Source organism: Otolemur garnettii, unplaced genomic scaffold (assembly GCF_000181295.1).
Source record: "Otolemur garnettii isolate 467f Iridium unplaced genomic scaffold, OtoGar3 scaffold00007, whole genome shotgun sequence".
Classification (NCBI taxonomy): Eukaryota; Metazoa; Chordata; class Mammalia; order Primates; family Galagidae; genus Otolemur; species Otolemur garnettii.
In genome coordinates, this window is record NW_003852402.1 from 23295599 (window position 1) to 23308394 (window position 12796).

The following is a 12796-nucleotide window of genomic DNA, read 5'->3' on the forward strand; positions in this document are numbered from 1 at the left end:
CAACAATAAATGTTTGATAAAAAGAAAAAAGGAGTAACAGACATTTGGTGCATCATTCCCATTTGGGTCATTAAGAACAAGGGGTCCAGGACACATGTCTATGACTTTCTAAAGAGCTAGGTGTCCTCCTTAATTCAACTATGGAAAATAAGTTATTCAGTAAACATTTACCAAGCACCTAACAAGTGCCAGAAATTGTTAAAACCCCAGGGAGACGGCTGTAGAGGAGGAATGTAAGGGTGAATAGTAGATTTCCCACTATTACAATTTGTCACATACTCATTAATGGAATGAGTGCAGGAACAAAGCAGTCCAAGGATTTCAAACAAGGAAAAGAGAAAAAACTTTCAGGACTGACAGGGAAAGCTGAGAAAGGAAAAGTGAGCAGAATTTTGCCACACAGGGAGAGGGTGAGTGAAATTCCTGACATGTGACAATGTGTGACATAACCAGCCACGGTCTAATCTCTTCTCAAACTCTCTAAGACTCCCTATTCATTGCAGCTATATCCTCTAAATACCTTGGATTCAAATATTTCATAATTTAAAACAATGCGTCTCCGGACTTGCATTTCATTTTCATTATTAGCTGTTTGACATGGAACCAGTTACTTAACATCTCTGACTCAGTTTCTCTACCTGTACACAGGAGGAATACGACCTACTTTGCAGAGTTGTTGACATAAGCAGAATAAATATCTGTAGGCACGGCAGTTGTCACATAAAAGGACTCAAATAAAAAAAAAGTTAACTATTCTCATTACTGGCAACTTTTCAACTGCCCACGTCCTATCTTTTCCATAGCAAAGATTTTAGAGTTAAGACTCTTGAAAGCTTAGCTAAACCTAAAATAATGAACTTCTAAAGGTAATACTTAAACAGCAATTATAGGATCATATTTTAACTTACCTGGGAGAAAATAATTCTTCTATATACCATTTCTCTAGTAAAAATTAACTCAATGACATTAAGACATATACCAAAATGACAGTGATGTCTGGCATTTGCTACAAAATAATCCTGAAGTGGGAGGTCAGAGAGTATGTAAGGGCATCGATAAAACCACATTGAACATGAGTTGATCACTGTTGATGTCAGTAAACGACACAGCTGACGGGCTAAAGGAAGGTCTTTCTCTGTATGAATACATACAGATGTTTACATTTTCCATTATTAAGACAAAAATTAAAAATAATGTTAAAGATCAACTTCTAAGTAGTACAAAGACCCAATAACAAAAAATAGAATTCAAAAAAAAAAATCATAACCAGAGACTTTCTTATAATGAATATTTTTACATTCTGAAACTGCAAAAAGCTAACTATTTAAAGAAATTGTAAACAGTAAATCATCTTACAAGATATTATGTTACCAAGTTAAAAACACACACGGAAATAATACAAAACAACAGCAGCCAAATATACCACAGAACTAAGAAGCCAAATCCCCAACTCTGCTTGCTATGCTAAATACCATCACCCTAAAACCAGTATCCTCCTTCCCAGAGAGCCTTAAAAAATCCCTGATGATGGCAAACCATCATTCAGGAAAAAAAAATAAAGGAACTCGTTCATGAAAGCAAGACCAGAACTAAGTAAAAAAATAAAGAGAAAGTTTTAAACACTAATAATGCATTAATGACATACATGGAAGAAAAAAGACAAAAAGGAGTTTTTGGTTAAATAGCATCTTTATTTTCCCTGACAAATCTCACTCCAATTCTGAAGCAGTTTATTTTTATCGTAAAAGCTCAAAATTAAAAGTTTGGTTACTACTCTAAACACATTGTAAGATTCCCGTATTTTGGTAACGATCAAAATAAAAACCAAATTGCTTACCTTAAGAGATCGATGAACTCTTTTTGCTTTCAAATCCCAAATATTAACAGTGTTATTAAGGCCTCCGCTTACCAAATACATGGATGTAGAATTTAAACTGACACATGTCTGCTTTTGCTATTAAAAAAAAAAAAAAAGTTACTTTAATTTAACAGAGCCAACCCAGGTCCCATCCAACATTTGGAGAGCATATGACAAGTTATTTGTAGAATAAACCATGCTAATATTTGTACTAAAGAGTCACCTTTCATCATCATCTTTCATACGAATCCAACAGTTTATAAGCAGATCAAAAAAGCTTCAAGGAAATCAAACACATTCTGTTCTCTTGCACAGAACGGTGACAACAGAGGAAGCTTAGAAAACACCTGGGGGTCTTGGTCTCCCATCACGGGCTGCTAGCCCTTCATACCTCCTCTTGATAAAACCTTCTCTTGTACTTCCACTGAGTATCTTAAATTAAAATCAATTCGTTGTCTGACACAGAACAAATTCTTTAACATCTCTGTTAGCCCAGAAAATGCTAAAGATAGAGGGGTAGTTAAAGAATTTCTAGTATAGACTCCTCATTTTACAGACGGGGAATGTTCTTTAAAGAGGTCAAGATACTTGCCCTAAATCTCCCCAAAATTTCCCTAAATTATGTCTCAAACATATTATCAAAAAAACCTGACTCACATTCTTCCTCATCTCTGTAAAGACACCATCCATCCAGTCTCTCAAGATAAAAATCCAGATAGTGCTTGATTCCTTGTTCTCCCTCCCCTCCAATCTATCAGTAAGTTCCATAAATGCCAACCCTAAAATAACTCCCACATGGGCCCCTCTTTATCTATAGCTACTACCAGTACTAACCCAACTATGGCAGCAGCCTCCTATTCCATTCCCCTGTTTCATTTCCACCTCTGCTTTCATACGTCGCATCCTCCATAAGTAGGGTCAACTCAAAAAATATAAATCAGATTGTGTCTCTCCCTTGTTTAAACATCTTCAATGGCTTCCAACTACATCTACAATCAACTCCAAACCCATCAACCTGGCTTTCCGAGCCCTACTCCTCTGGGCCTTAGTCTTACCATCTTCTTTCTCATCCACTAACCCCAAAGCCACACTGACCTATTCCTTAAACATACTACCACGTGTTTGCCTCATGGCTTCTCCATAGCTGTTCTCCTTCCCTGGAAAGCTCAGTTCTCTGAACCCTAACTGGATGGCTTTTCCTGATCAACATATAACGACTTGAATGCCATCTCTTCAGGAGACTCCCTTGACCACATAAGGTAACTTGCTATCGCAATATCTAATTTTAGTCCTTTCTATAACAACTTATCAACTTATTTGAATATTTGTTTACTAGTTTATTGCCTGTCTCCAACAGAATGTCAGTTTCATTAAAGACTATATCCATATTCAATAAATAGTTATAAAATAAATGGCTAAAGATACAGAGGTTATCTATGAATGTCACCTATGTGGTGGTGCCATCACTAACTAAGCTACACAGAACGTAACATGGCACATTCTTTCCATTTACCTACAGTTGCACTACAAAGTTACAGTAATTGTTCTTGTCTCTAGTTTAATGCCATGGGGGTTGGGGGGAATCACTGAAATGAAGTCCAAAGGAGGTATTATATGACTCAGTTAAAAGTTAAAAGGCAAGCCTTGTAGATTTAGGCTTCAGCAAGTCATCTCACCATTCTGAGCTTCTGTTTCTCCATCTGAGACATGAAAGGTGAGGACTAGATCTACTGTTGTTACCACACATCTCAAAAACATACTCTGCCCAAGAGAGTTCTTAAAGGGGTGTGGCTAGTCCCTGCTGACTACCAACCCCCACCCCCAAAGGCTTCTTCTAGTTCTGAAATTTGGACCAAGAGTATCAACTAGCATGTATAAAAATAGCAGGATGCACATTACATCAATGTTTCAGTATAGTTGCCACAATTCTTTTGCAGATACCATTCTAGGAATTGACTTTGGTTTATTAGAATCTGGTTATCCCTGCAACTCAGGACATTTTGCTAAGAACAATCAAAATGACCTCTCAAGAAAACAGATAAGGATGGTGACCCTCAAAGATCACTATATTGGGATTCTAAGTGTTACAATGACCTACAATTATTATTAAGGAATCAGAACAAAACCTGTACTTACAGCTGTAGATAGAAGATCTTTTGTTTATGTTAATATATTATTAATGTAGCTAATGAATTTAAAGCATTAATGGAAGCTATGCAGTTATGACAAGAACTCTGTACCCCCAAGACACAACACAAGAGGTACGACTTTTTAAATCTTAGAACAATAGCTGGTTAAATTTCTAGGTTATTTAATAGCATATTATATCCATAATAATACTTTTAACACCAGTCTCCTTAAAGAGGTAAAATAAAAGATCAAAAAAATAAACATGACCCTAAAGTTCCACTGTTAAAGTAATTATTTTAAAATAAGTAGGAATAAATTTTATTTTCCCAGTGGAAAAGCTCTAATACCTCAAGGAGCACAGGAGTAACAGGTCTTGAAAGGACTACAGAGAAGAGGTCATCAAAACAGTATGTTCAAAAAATTATTAAGAAAAGCAAAAGAACCAATGCTTACAAAATATTTTAATAAGCGAATTAATGTAAATTCAGTATCAGAACCAAAATGATCTCACATTTAACCACCTGCATGAGTACTTAACTGTACGAATGAGGCCTAAGAAGTCTAGCAGCTAACTGGGAACATTCACAAAACCCTTGGAATTCTGTCACACCTGTCAATGTCTTTTTATTTTTATTTTTTTTCCTTTTCTTTGTTGCTTTGCTTTTGAAATACTGTTTTGGTTTTTGTTTTTTTTTTAAATTGATATCCATGACCATTTTACAAATTAATTTCCTGGGAATAAATATTGTCACAAGCAACATAATAAAAAAATTTAAGTCTTTTTTTTTCTGTCCATTCTAGTGTGTCCTAAAAATGTAACTATCTTAACATTTCATTTGCTGACATTTTATTGTTTTTTTTAATTATTATTTTTTATTAAATCATAACTTGGTACACTGATGCATTTATGGAGTTCAATCAATATCTTTTTAATACTTAAAAAAGAAAAGGCCCCAAACACTGATTTGCTGATTCCAAGGTATCATGTACACAGGCAGCACATACAGTGGTGGAGATGGAAATCAGAACTGTGTTGGTATCGACATTAAATTCAGCAAATGACTGTTAACCATCTACGACAGGATCCAAGACCTGAAGTGACTATGATGCTTTGCCTGCTGTTCAAGAGTTCAATCTGCCTTTTATCAGCCAGGGATGTCCTCTGCTTCAACGTTACTGAACTCAGTTCGAGGGGCCTCAACTGCATTTTTACCCTCAGCAGATGTTCTCACTGCCCCAGCCTCCACCTGGGGGAGCTGAGATTCAAGTCAGTCCCACTGGACACCTTTAGGAAAAGATTGATAAACAACATGAGCCCTGTTTAAATTAGCTGAGCTTATAGTTTATTGTCCTGTTTTCTTTTAACAGAGTTAAAATTATGACAATTCATAATAATTTAGAATCTGTGATAAAAACTTTGACACTAAAAAAAAAAAAAAGAAAACCCCATCCATTATTAATGTTTTTACTTAGCCCTTATCCTATTTTAAAAAGCAATAGCTTTGAAGGGGTAGGTGCTACTGTAACTCAAGAACTACAACTGGAATTAATCCCTCAATTAGCAGGATTAATTTATAAAAACAAAAGGATAAGAGAACAGTAGGCAACGAGAGCTTCATTTAAACCCCTGGGAACAAAGCTCATTTGACAAAGCCATCCTGTCCAAAGAGGGCCTGGGAGGTTCAGGCAGGTCCCTCAGGAAGAAGTGGACAATCTGAAGCAGAGGGCTGCCACAGACGTGGGTCTTTTAGGGAGGATTTAAGCCTGAGGTCAGTAAGGTAACGTGTGCCATTAGGGTTCCATAGGATCAGGTCAGTTGAGCGACCTGGGTGGGCACAGCCCTAAAACAGGCAGCAGCAGGGACCTCCCACAGAGGGAAAATAAGCACCTAGTGACTAAAATCTCAATCTTCAACTGTTCCTCTAGGGTCCAATATTGTTTCACCTAAAGATGCTTCAATAAACACACATACCTTACCTTTAAGTATTACTGTATTATTTTAACAACACTTTCAAACACCTTTATATTTAGTTGCCAACATAATAAACAAGAATTACCACTCAAGCAAACCCAAGATTTTATTTCTCTAAATCACTTACCCCTTCAGCAAGCTCTAAAAGTGGAAAAGGTTTACTTTTGCAACTGGAAACAACTATTTTGTCGCCACTAGAAGATGCTGTCACTAGAAAGTTATCTAAACGAAGAGTTAGGGAACATCAAAGCATCCGTGAGCATCCACAGCATTAGACTGTCATTGTAAGAACCACAGTTCTAACAGCAAACACACTAAGAAGACAAGCAATGAATACAGCTTACACGAGGTTTTAAAAATGGCTCAGGTTACTAATTACTAAGACCAATTCTTCTTGTTACTACTACAGGGAAGAACTGTCCTTTCTGGCTGTGCTATCACTTGAAAGCTATTTAACCATGTGAAATACTACTCCATTTTTAAAGAGTAGACCAGAAGGTCTAATTTTATCCTTTAAGAATGAGCTCATGATAAAAGCAGCATCAGCAACTATCAGTCAGCCTTTAAATCTGTGCAAACTGTTCAAGATAGTTACTTGTTAACCCAGCACTTGGTACCAATTTAAGATAGGAAGCAAATATCCACACTAGTCTTTCATCGTTCCACTGAAAGAAAAAGAAAGGTTAATATGTATTCAGGACTAGAATGTCTGTGATAGAATGATTTAATCTTAAACGTATTAAGAATGAATATTACGGTAACTATAGCAAATATGTAAGTGTGGTTAAGTAGCAACTGTTCATGTTATAGAAGAGTTTTGTTTTAACTTTATTTTTAAAGTAATTTGAATTAATATTAATTAAAAATTACATTTTCATTATTTTACAGAAATTGTTAAGTGAAACAATCAGTAGACACAGAGCAGTGTATTTTAAAACTAAAGTCACTGGGTACAATAATATAACCAAGAGACTGACTGTGAAATTAAAATATCAGAGGTTTAAACCTATGCCTTTCAGCAAGCCAAGTTTGTGAACAAACGCAAGGGAGAAAGGTAAATGTTACACTCAGAATCCTAACTGCATTACTTTGGGATGGTTTGCATAACATTCAGATATTCTGTGAACAGAAAATGAATTAAAACTGTATCATGATACATGACTCAAACAAAAGCATTTCTACCTAGACGTTACAACACTGAGACAAATAAATCACTTCTCTTTCCTTCACCTCTTCCACTACCGTTCTCCTTAGAATATAGAAAAGGACTGAAGACATGATGAATGGATAATCTAGTTACTTTTTAAATTTCTCTTATAGTTTTAGAAGTCACGAGAAAGTGAGGAATATAACCTAACGGACCAAAAACAAAAGAAAAAAGAAAGAAGGAAAGCTGACCTCCCCGGCACCGCTCATTAACCACATCCTTGAAATCTGTGCATCAAGGACTCTAAGCTGCTGAGTCCAAGAACTTTTTATTCTTCAGATTTTCATCTCCATGGAAGGAATCAAACGATTTGATGAAGGCTTTCAGTGCACATCTACTTTTACAAGAAAACTGTACAGAAATAAGACCAGTTTCCAAAAGTCATACACCACGTTTTCATAGCCACATCAGTTTTTTGTGTTTTGTTTTGTTTTAAGACAAGAGTCTCACTTTGTTGCCTGGGTAGAGTGACCTGACATCATAGCTCACAGCAACCTTAAACTCTTGGGCTCAAGTGATTCTCTTGCCTCAGCCTTCCAAGTATTTGGAAATATAGGCACCTGCCACGATGCCTGGCTATTTTTTAGAAACAGGGTCTCACTCCTGCTCAGGCTGGTCTCAAACTCCTAGGCTCAGGCAATCTACCTGCCTCAGCCTTCCAAGTATTTGGAAATATAGGCACCTGCCACAACGTCTGGCTATTTTTTAGAGACAGGGTCTCACTCCTGCTCAGGCTGGTCTCGAACTCCTAGGCTCAGACGATCTACCTGCCTCAGCCTCCCAGAATGCTAGAATTATAGGCGTGAGCCACCATGCCCAGTCAGCCATGTCAGTTTTGTTGATAGACTACTAAGTAATACATTATAAATTCTAACTTCTGGTAAAACTCCCTGGAACAAAAATAAACCAATGAACAATTCCTCTAATTAAGAATTGCTACTTTTCAGGTAGTGCCTGTGGCTCAAAGGAGTAGGGCATGGGCCCCATATACCAGAGGTAGTGGGTTCAAACTCGGTCCCTGCCAAAAACTGCAAAAAAAAAATAAAAAAGAATTGCTGTTTTTCTCTTATACAGTAACAGGAAAAGTTAAACTCTAAACAGAATGAAAATCTAAAAGTAGAGAGCACTTCATACGTTTGTTACTCTCTTTAAAACATTTTCCCTACTGTACATCTAGAACAGCAGTTCTCAACCTGTGGGTCACAACCCACAGGAACTGTATTAAAGGGCTGCGGCATTAGGAAGGTTGAGAACCACTGATCTAAAGAGTCCTTCAAAAATGTCATTTCACCAGGAGTTTGATTAATACAGCACCAAAATAATTTATTTTATTACTTTAATACAACATAAGTAATGATAAAGACGTAAATTTAATTCAGTAAGAAAATTCACTTTTGTTAGGTACTTGCAAGAATAATTAGGTTGGCATAAAAACGTCTTCTGGTATTCTTGTTCACACACATCAGTCATATTTAAAAACTTTGATATTTTTCCTTTCATCAGGACATAGAATATCAATATTTTGGTACTGATAAAATCAAACAGATGTTAAAACTTCACTTGTTGTTTAAGAAATAATGCAGACGTCTCACAAAAGAACAGTTTCCAACATACAAATTATATAGGACATCTTCATAGAAAAGGTGATAAGAGCGTTTTATTTATACCAGTGGGTCTCAACAGGGGGTGATTCTGGCAATTCTGGAGACATTTTCAGTTATCCCAACTGAAAACAACTAGCATCTAATGAGCAGAGGCCAGGACAGCTTCTCAGCATCTTCCAATGCACAAGAAAAGCCACCACAACAAATAATCTGTCCCTAAATGTCAGCTGGGGTTCAGACACTCTAGTTTACAGGTGTCACTCGCTCATTTATTTGACAGGAACTCATCAAGACAGGGAGGATGTCCACCATTAACATATAAAGCTTAGGAAAAGTCAACCTAGACAACTTTACTATGTCCGTTTAGGAAATGCTATTTTCATCATGCATAGAAAGGAAAAGAAATACAGAAAATTTATCAGTGAGATGGGGACGCTGGACAATTTTTTATCTCTTCCCCATCTTGCTCCTAACTTTGAGTTCTGTCTTTAATTTCCAAATCAGATCCACAAATATCCTAATGTAGAAGCAAAAACCCATTACAAAATCTTTCAGGATTATTTCCACCTACCTTATTCCTTTTGGCTTAATAACCAACTTAATAACATAACTAATTCTAAGATATAAATCTAATATACATCTTTTTTAAATAGGAATGTTTCTGAATGAAGTTGGTTGCCATTAACTTCTTTTAACAGAAGCAACAGAGAAAATCAGAGCACATTCACATGATACATTGTTTTATATACTATTTCATTTTGTCCATCTTTGGTAACAATGCAAAACATATTTCTCATTATGAAAAAAGTTACAGTGACACCAGCTGCTACTGGTTGCTTCCTAATAAAAAGTGGTTAGTTAAAATTTTTATGAAAGGATACTATTGCTGCTCCAACAGATTGAGCTGACTCCATGTGTTGAGGTATGTGGGTTGAATTTATCCAACAACGTCATAGATGAAGCATCCCATATTTTAATATCATCTCCTGATGAAGCAAATCTGAGGTTTTCCTGCATGACTGCACCTACGAAGAGTTTAAAATAATATATTTTAAAAACAAGGATAGGCCAAAAAAAAAAGTTAAAATGAATCATCTATCTAAAAAAAGTGATTCTACTCATCCACTTTTGTTGCAAACAGCATCCTGGCAACATAGTAGTTGATGTGATTACATCCTAAAACATACATCACATCACATTCTCTTAATTGACCCTTTCAACTCCCCACAGCAATTATAATGAAATCCAACCTCCTTAGCTGCCCTACATGACCTGGCTCCTGTGTAATTCTCCTCCCCTTTTTGGAGGGTGTGGGGAGACACCAGTTGCTGGACACATCAGCCTTCTTTCTATTTCATGCAACAAGGCAGGTCATATCACTTTGGGATCTTTTCATTTGCAGCCCTCCTGCTTGGAATGCTCCTCCCCACCCCAGATTTCCCATGGTCATCTCATTATCATTCTCCAAAAGGCCTTCACTGACCACCCTGGCTAAATCAGCCCCTCACCAGTTACCCTATATGCCAATACCTGATTTCATTTTTTCATGGAATTTTTCACTTCCTACTACCCAAAATTCCTATTATTTTCTCATAATAAAACTTTGGTATGCTTCCCCATACCAAAGTTTTGGAACTTTCCTGGCACACAGTAGGTACTTAAAAAATAACTGTTTATAAGTAACTTTAAAAACACATGTGATACACTAGCATTCTACAGGTCAGAATCCAGATCCAAAATTAGTAATATAGCCAAAGGATAAGTCCCTATATCAATACTTAGTCTATAATGCCCTCACTCATGTTATTTATTCATGGTAGACAGTTCAAAAACCATAATCCTAGCAAGGTGATTTGGCAAACCGAGGCGGTCTAGAAGACAGGTGCCAAAGTAAGCTGCTCTAGACAAATACGTGAATAGAAGCAAGTAGTAATGGATGACAGAAGAAAAAAAAAAATCCCCAAAATACACAGGAGAAAGGGGAAGGGAAAGGGTATAGCAATGTCCCCAGCCACACCTTCCTCCTCTTAGGGAAGACAGGTCCCCAAGTCATCAACAAAACATCACACTCCAGTATACACTGTTTTTTGGAGGACAAGCTAAAGATATAATAAATTACAGAAAACGTTCATTCTCAAGTAACAAAAAAAATGCAATGTGTGTAAAAAAATTAAAACTTTTGTTAACTAGAATATTCACTCGTGTGCTTCATTATGCTCCATTCATGTGATAAATACAGTGCTACTAAAAGCATTAAAGTTGCCTACCGAAACAAAGACATACAATGTATGATTTGGTGTCTTAAACACGTGTAACAAGTGCCTTCGTGGTTCCCAACTCAAGGAACAATGAAGTGCTCGAAAGGCCATCTCTAAGCCCAGTAAACACAACCGCTAGAAGCAGTCTAGAAGCAGTCTAGAAGCAGTCTACCATAACACTGCATCACGACAGGTGAGCAGTGGGGCACAGTGGGCAATTACTAAGCCTGGGCTCAGAACATGTAGGGTCAAACGACCTGTCCCAACTCAGGTGTCACAACTGACCGAGTCACTTAGGGTTTGTTTTCTTCTTTGAAAGCGGAGCGAGAAAGAGGACCATCTGTCCACCTACCATCTGAGAGCTGACCACATAGTAGGGAGGGGCATTAATTGCCATCAGTCCCTTAAAGAGGGTCCCATGGAAAGCGAGCAGTCAGGTCAGGATACAAGGCACGGGCTGGAGGGCCCGGTGTGGGGACCAGCAGCATGGGCTACTGCAACGCTCAGCTGAAATAAGTTTTCCAACTTTCATTCACCCAAATGCATTTTACTTGCAGGAGAACTGTTCAACTGGGGTTACCTCGTAATGAATATGCTTTCGACTGCCTGCCAAGAGGCGAGTTTGAGCTTCACGAAAGGGAAGACAGACTTGTGCAGAGCAGGCAAACTTCGCGGAGCAGCGCGCCCGGCCGCCGCCAGCCCACCCCGCCGACCCGGCCGTCGCTCCCGGGGCACTTCCGCGCCGAACGCGCCGCCGCCCTGCCCGGCAACCGCCCGGAGCGCGAAGCCCGGGACCTCCGCCCCGCCCGCGGTGGCCGAGGGCAGCCGGGGGCCCGGAGGGAGCAGGGACGCGGCGGACGGCGACGCCCCGACCCCGGGCGTCCGGAACCTCACCTGTCCACGGCGCCACAACAGTGGCCCCGGCGCGGCCCGCTCCGCGCTGGGCTTCCGGCTCCCGCCCGGACTGTTAAACTTGGGCGGCCGGAAGTCCCGCCCCGTGACGACAGCGGGCGAGGCGCGCCTGGTATCCGGGGATCGTCCGCGGGCCGGAGCAGGGCGTGAGCGCGGGCGGAGGCGCCTGCTGGGGCGGTGTCGCCCCTGGGGCGTTATCCCAGCGTCGGGACGCCCTGGCGACCGAGCTCCGGCTCTAGCATCTGCTTCTTTGTCATTCATTCTTTTGCTGACTGCCTACTGTGTGCCAGGCACTAGGCCAGACTCTGGGTGTACAGTGATGGGTTTAACTTGGAGACACACCGGTGCAGTGAACGCTCCTGGTCCCTATGCTCCTGGAGCTCACAGTCCACTAGATGAGGCTGATATTAATAAACAATTGGATACTTAAATATAAAGGGAAACTAACAAGCGCTACAAAGGAAAGGTTTATAAGATGGACAAAGGCCCATAATAATAAAGAAAGAAATGTGCTTGTGAATTTAGGAAAGGATTACCTGAACAGGAAGTCATGGAGAGCCAGTAATACCACCTACCATTCACAAACCAGGAAACGCAGTCAAGCTAAGAAGTAACCCAAAGAGCGTCTGAGCTAAGTGACTTCAAAACCCATAACCTTTCTGTCGCATCCCGCTGCAGGTTCAGGAACGTCAAACATCATCTGATTGGGAATTCTTCTAAAGGGAATGCGTTTCAAGGTGGAAAAGGGAGTTGTTGAGCTGAGTTTTCAAATGCACTTTCCAACAAGGCCTTTTAGAGCCCTCCTGGCAAATTTTGCTGAGAATACTTATCATAAACATAGGGCAGCTCTTAGGT

At 39.1% G+C, this 12796-nt stretch overlaps 1 protein-coding gene across 2 annotated transcripts in view; it reads right to left on the reverse strand.

The window, feature by feature from the left end:
- The window catches only part of NEDD1 (neural precursor cell expressed, developmentally down-regulated 1), a 48589-nt gene extending 36585 nt beyond the window's left edge, over positions 1-12004 (reverse strand). The window contains exons 1-4 of one of the 2 annotated variants that reach the window (XM_003783335.1): positions 11924-12004; positions 9653-9796; positions 6088-6182; positions 1838-1954 (exon numbers count right to left, since the gene is read on the reverse strand). In XM_003783335.1, coding sequence (XP_003783383.1) covers positions 1838-1954; positions 6088-6182; positions 9653-9788 — 348 coding nt within the window. In that variant the 5' untranslated portion in view covers positions 9789-9796; positions 11924-12004. Of the gene's footprint in view, positions 1-1837; positions 1955-6087; positions 6183-9652; positions 9797-11609; positions 11671-11923 lie in introns of those variants that run through there. The other variant, XM_023509441.1, reaches the window with a different exon arrangement.
- Between the last annotated feature and the right edge of the window lie 792 nt (positions 12005-12796).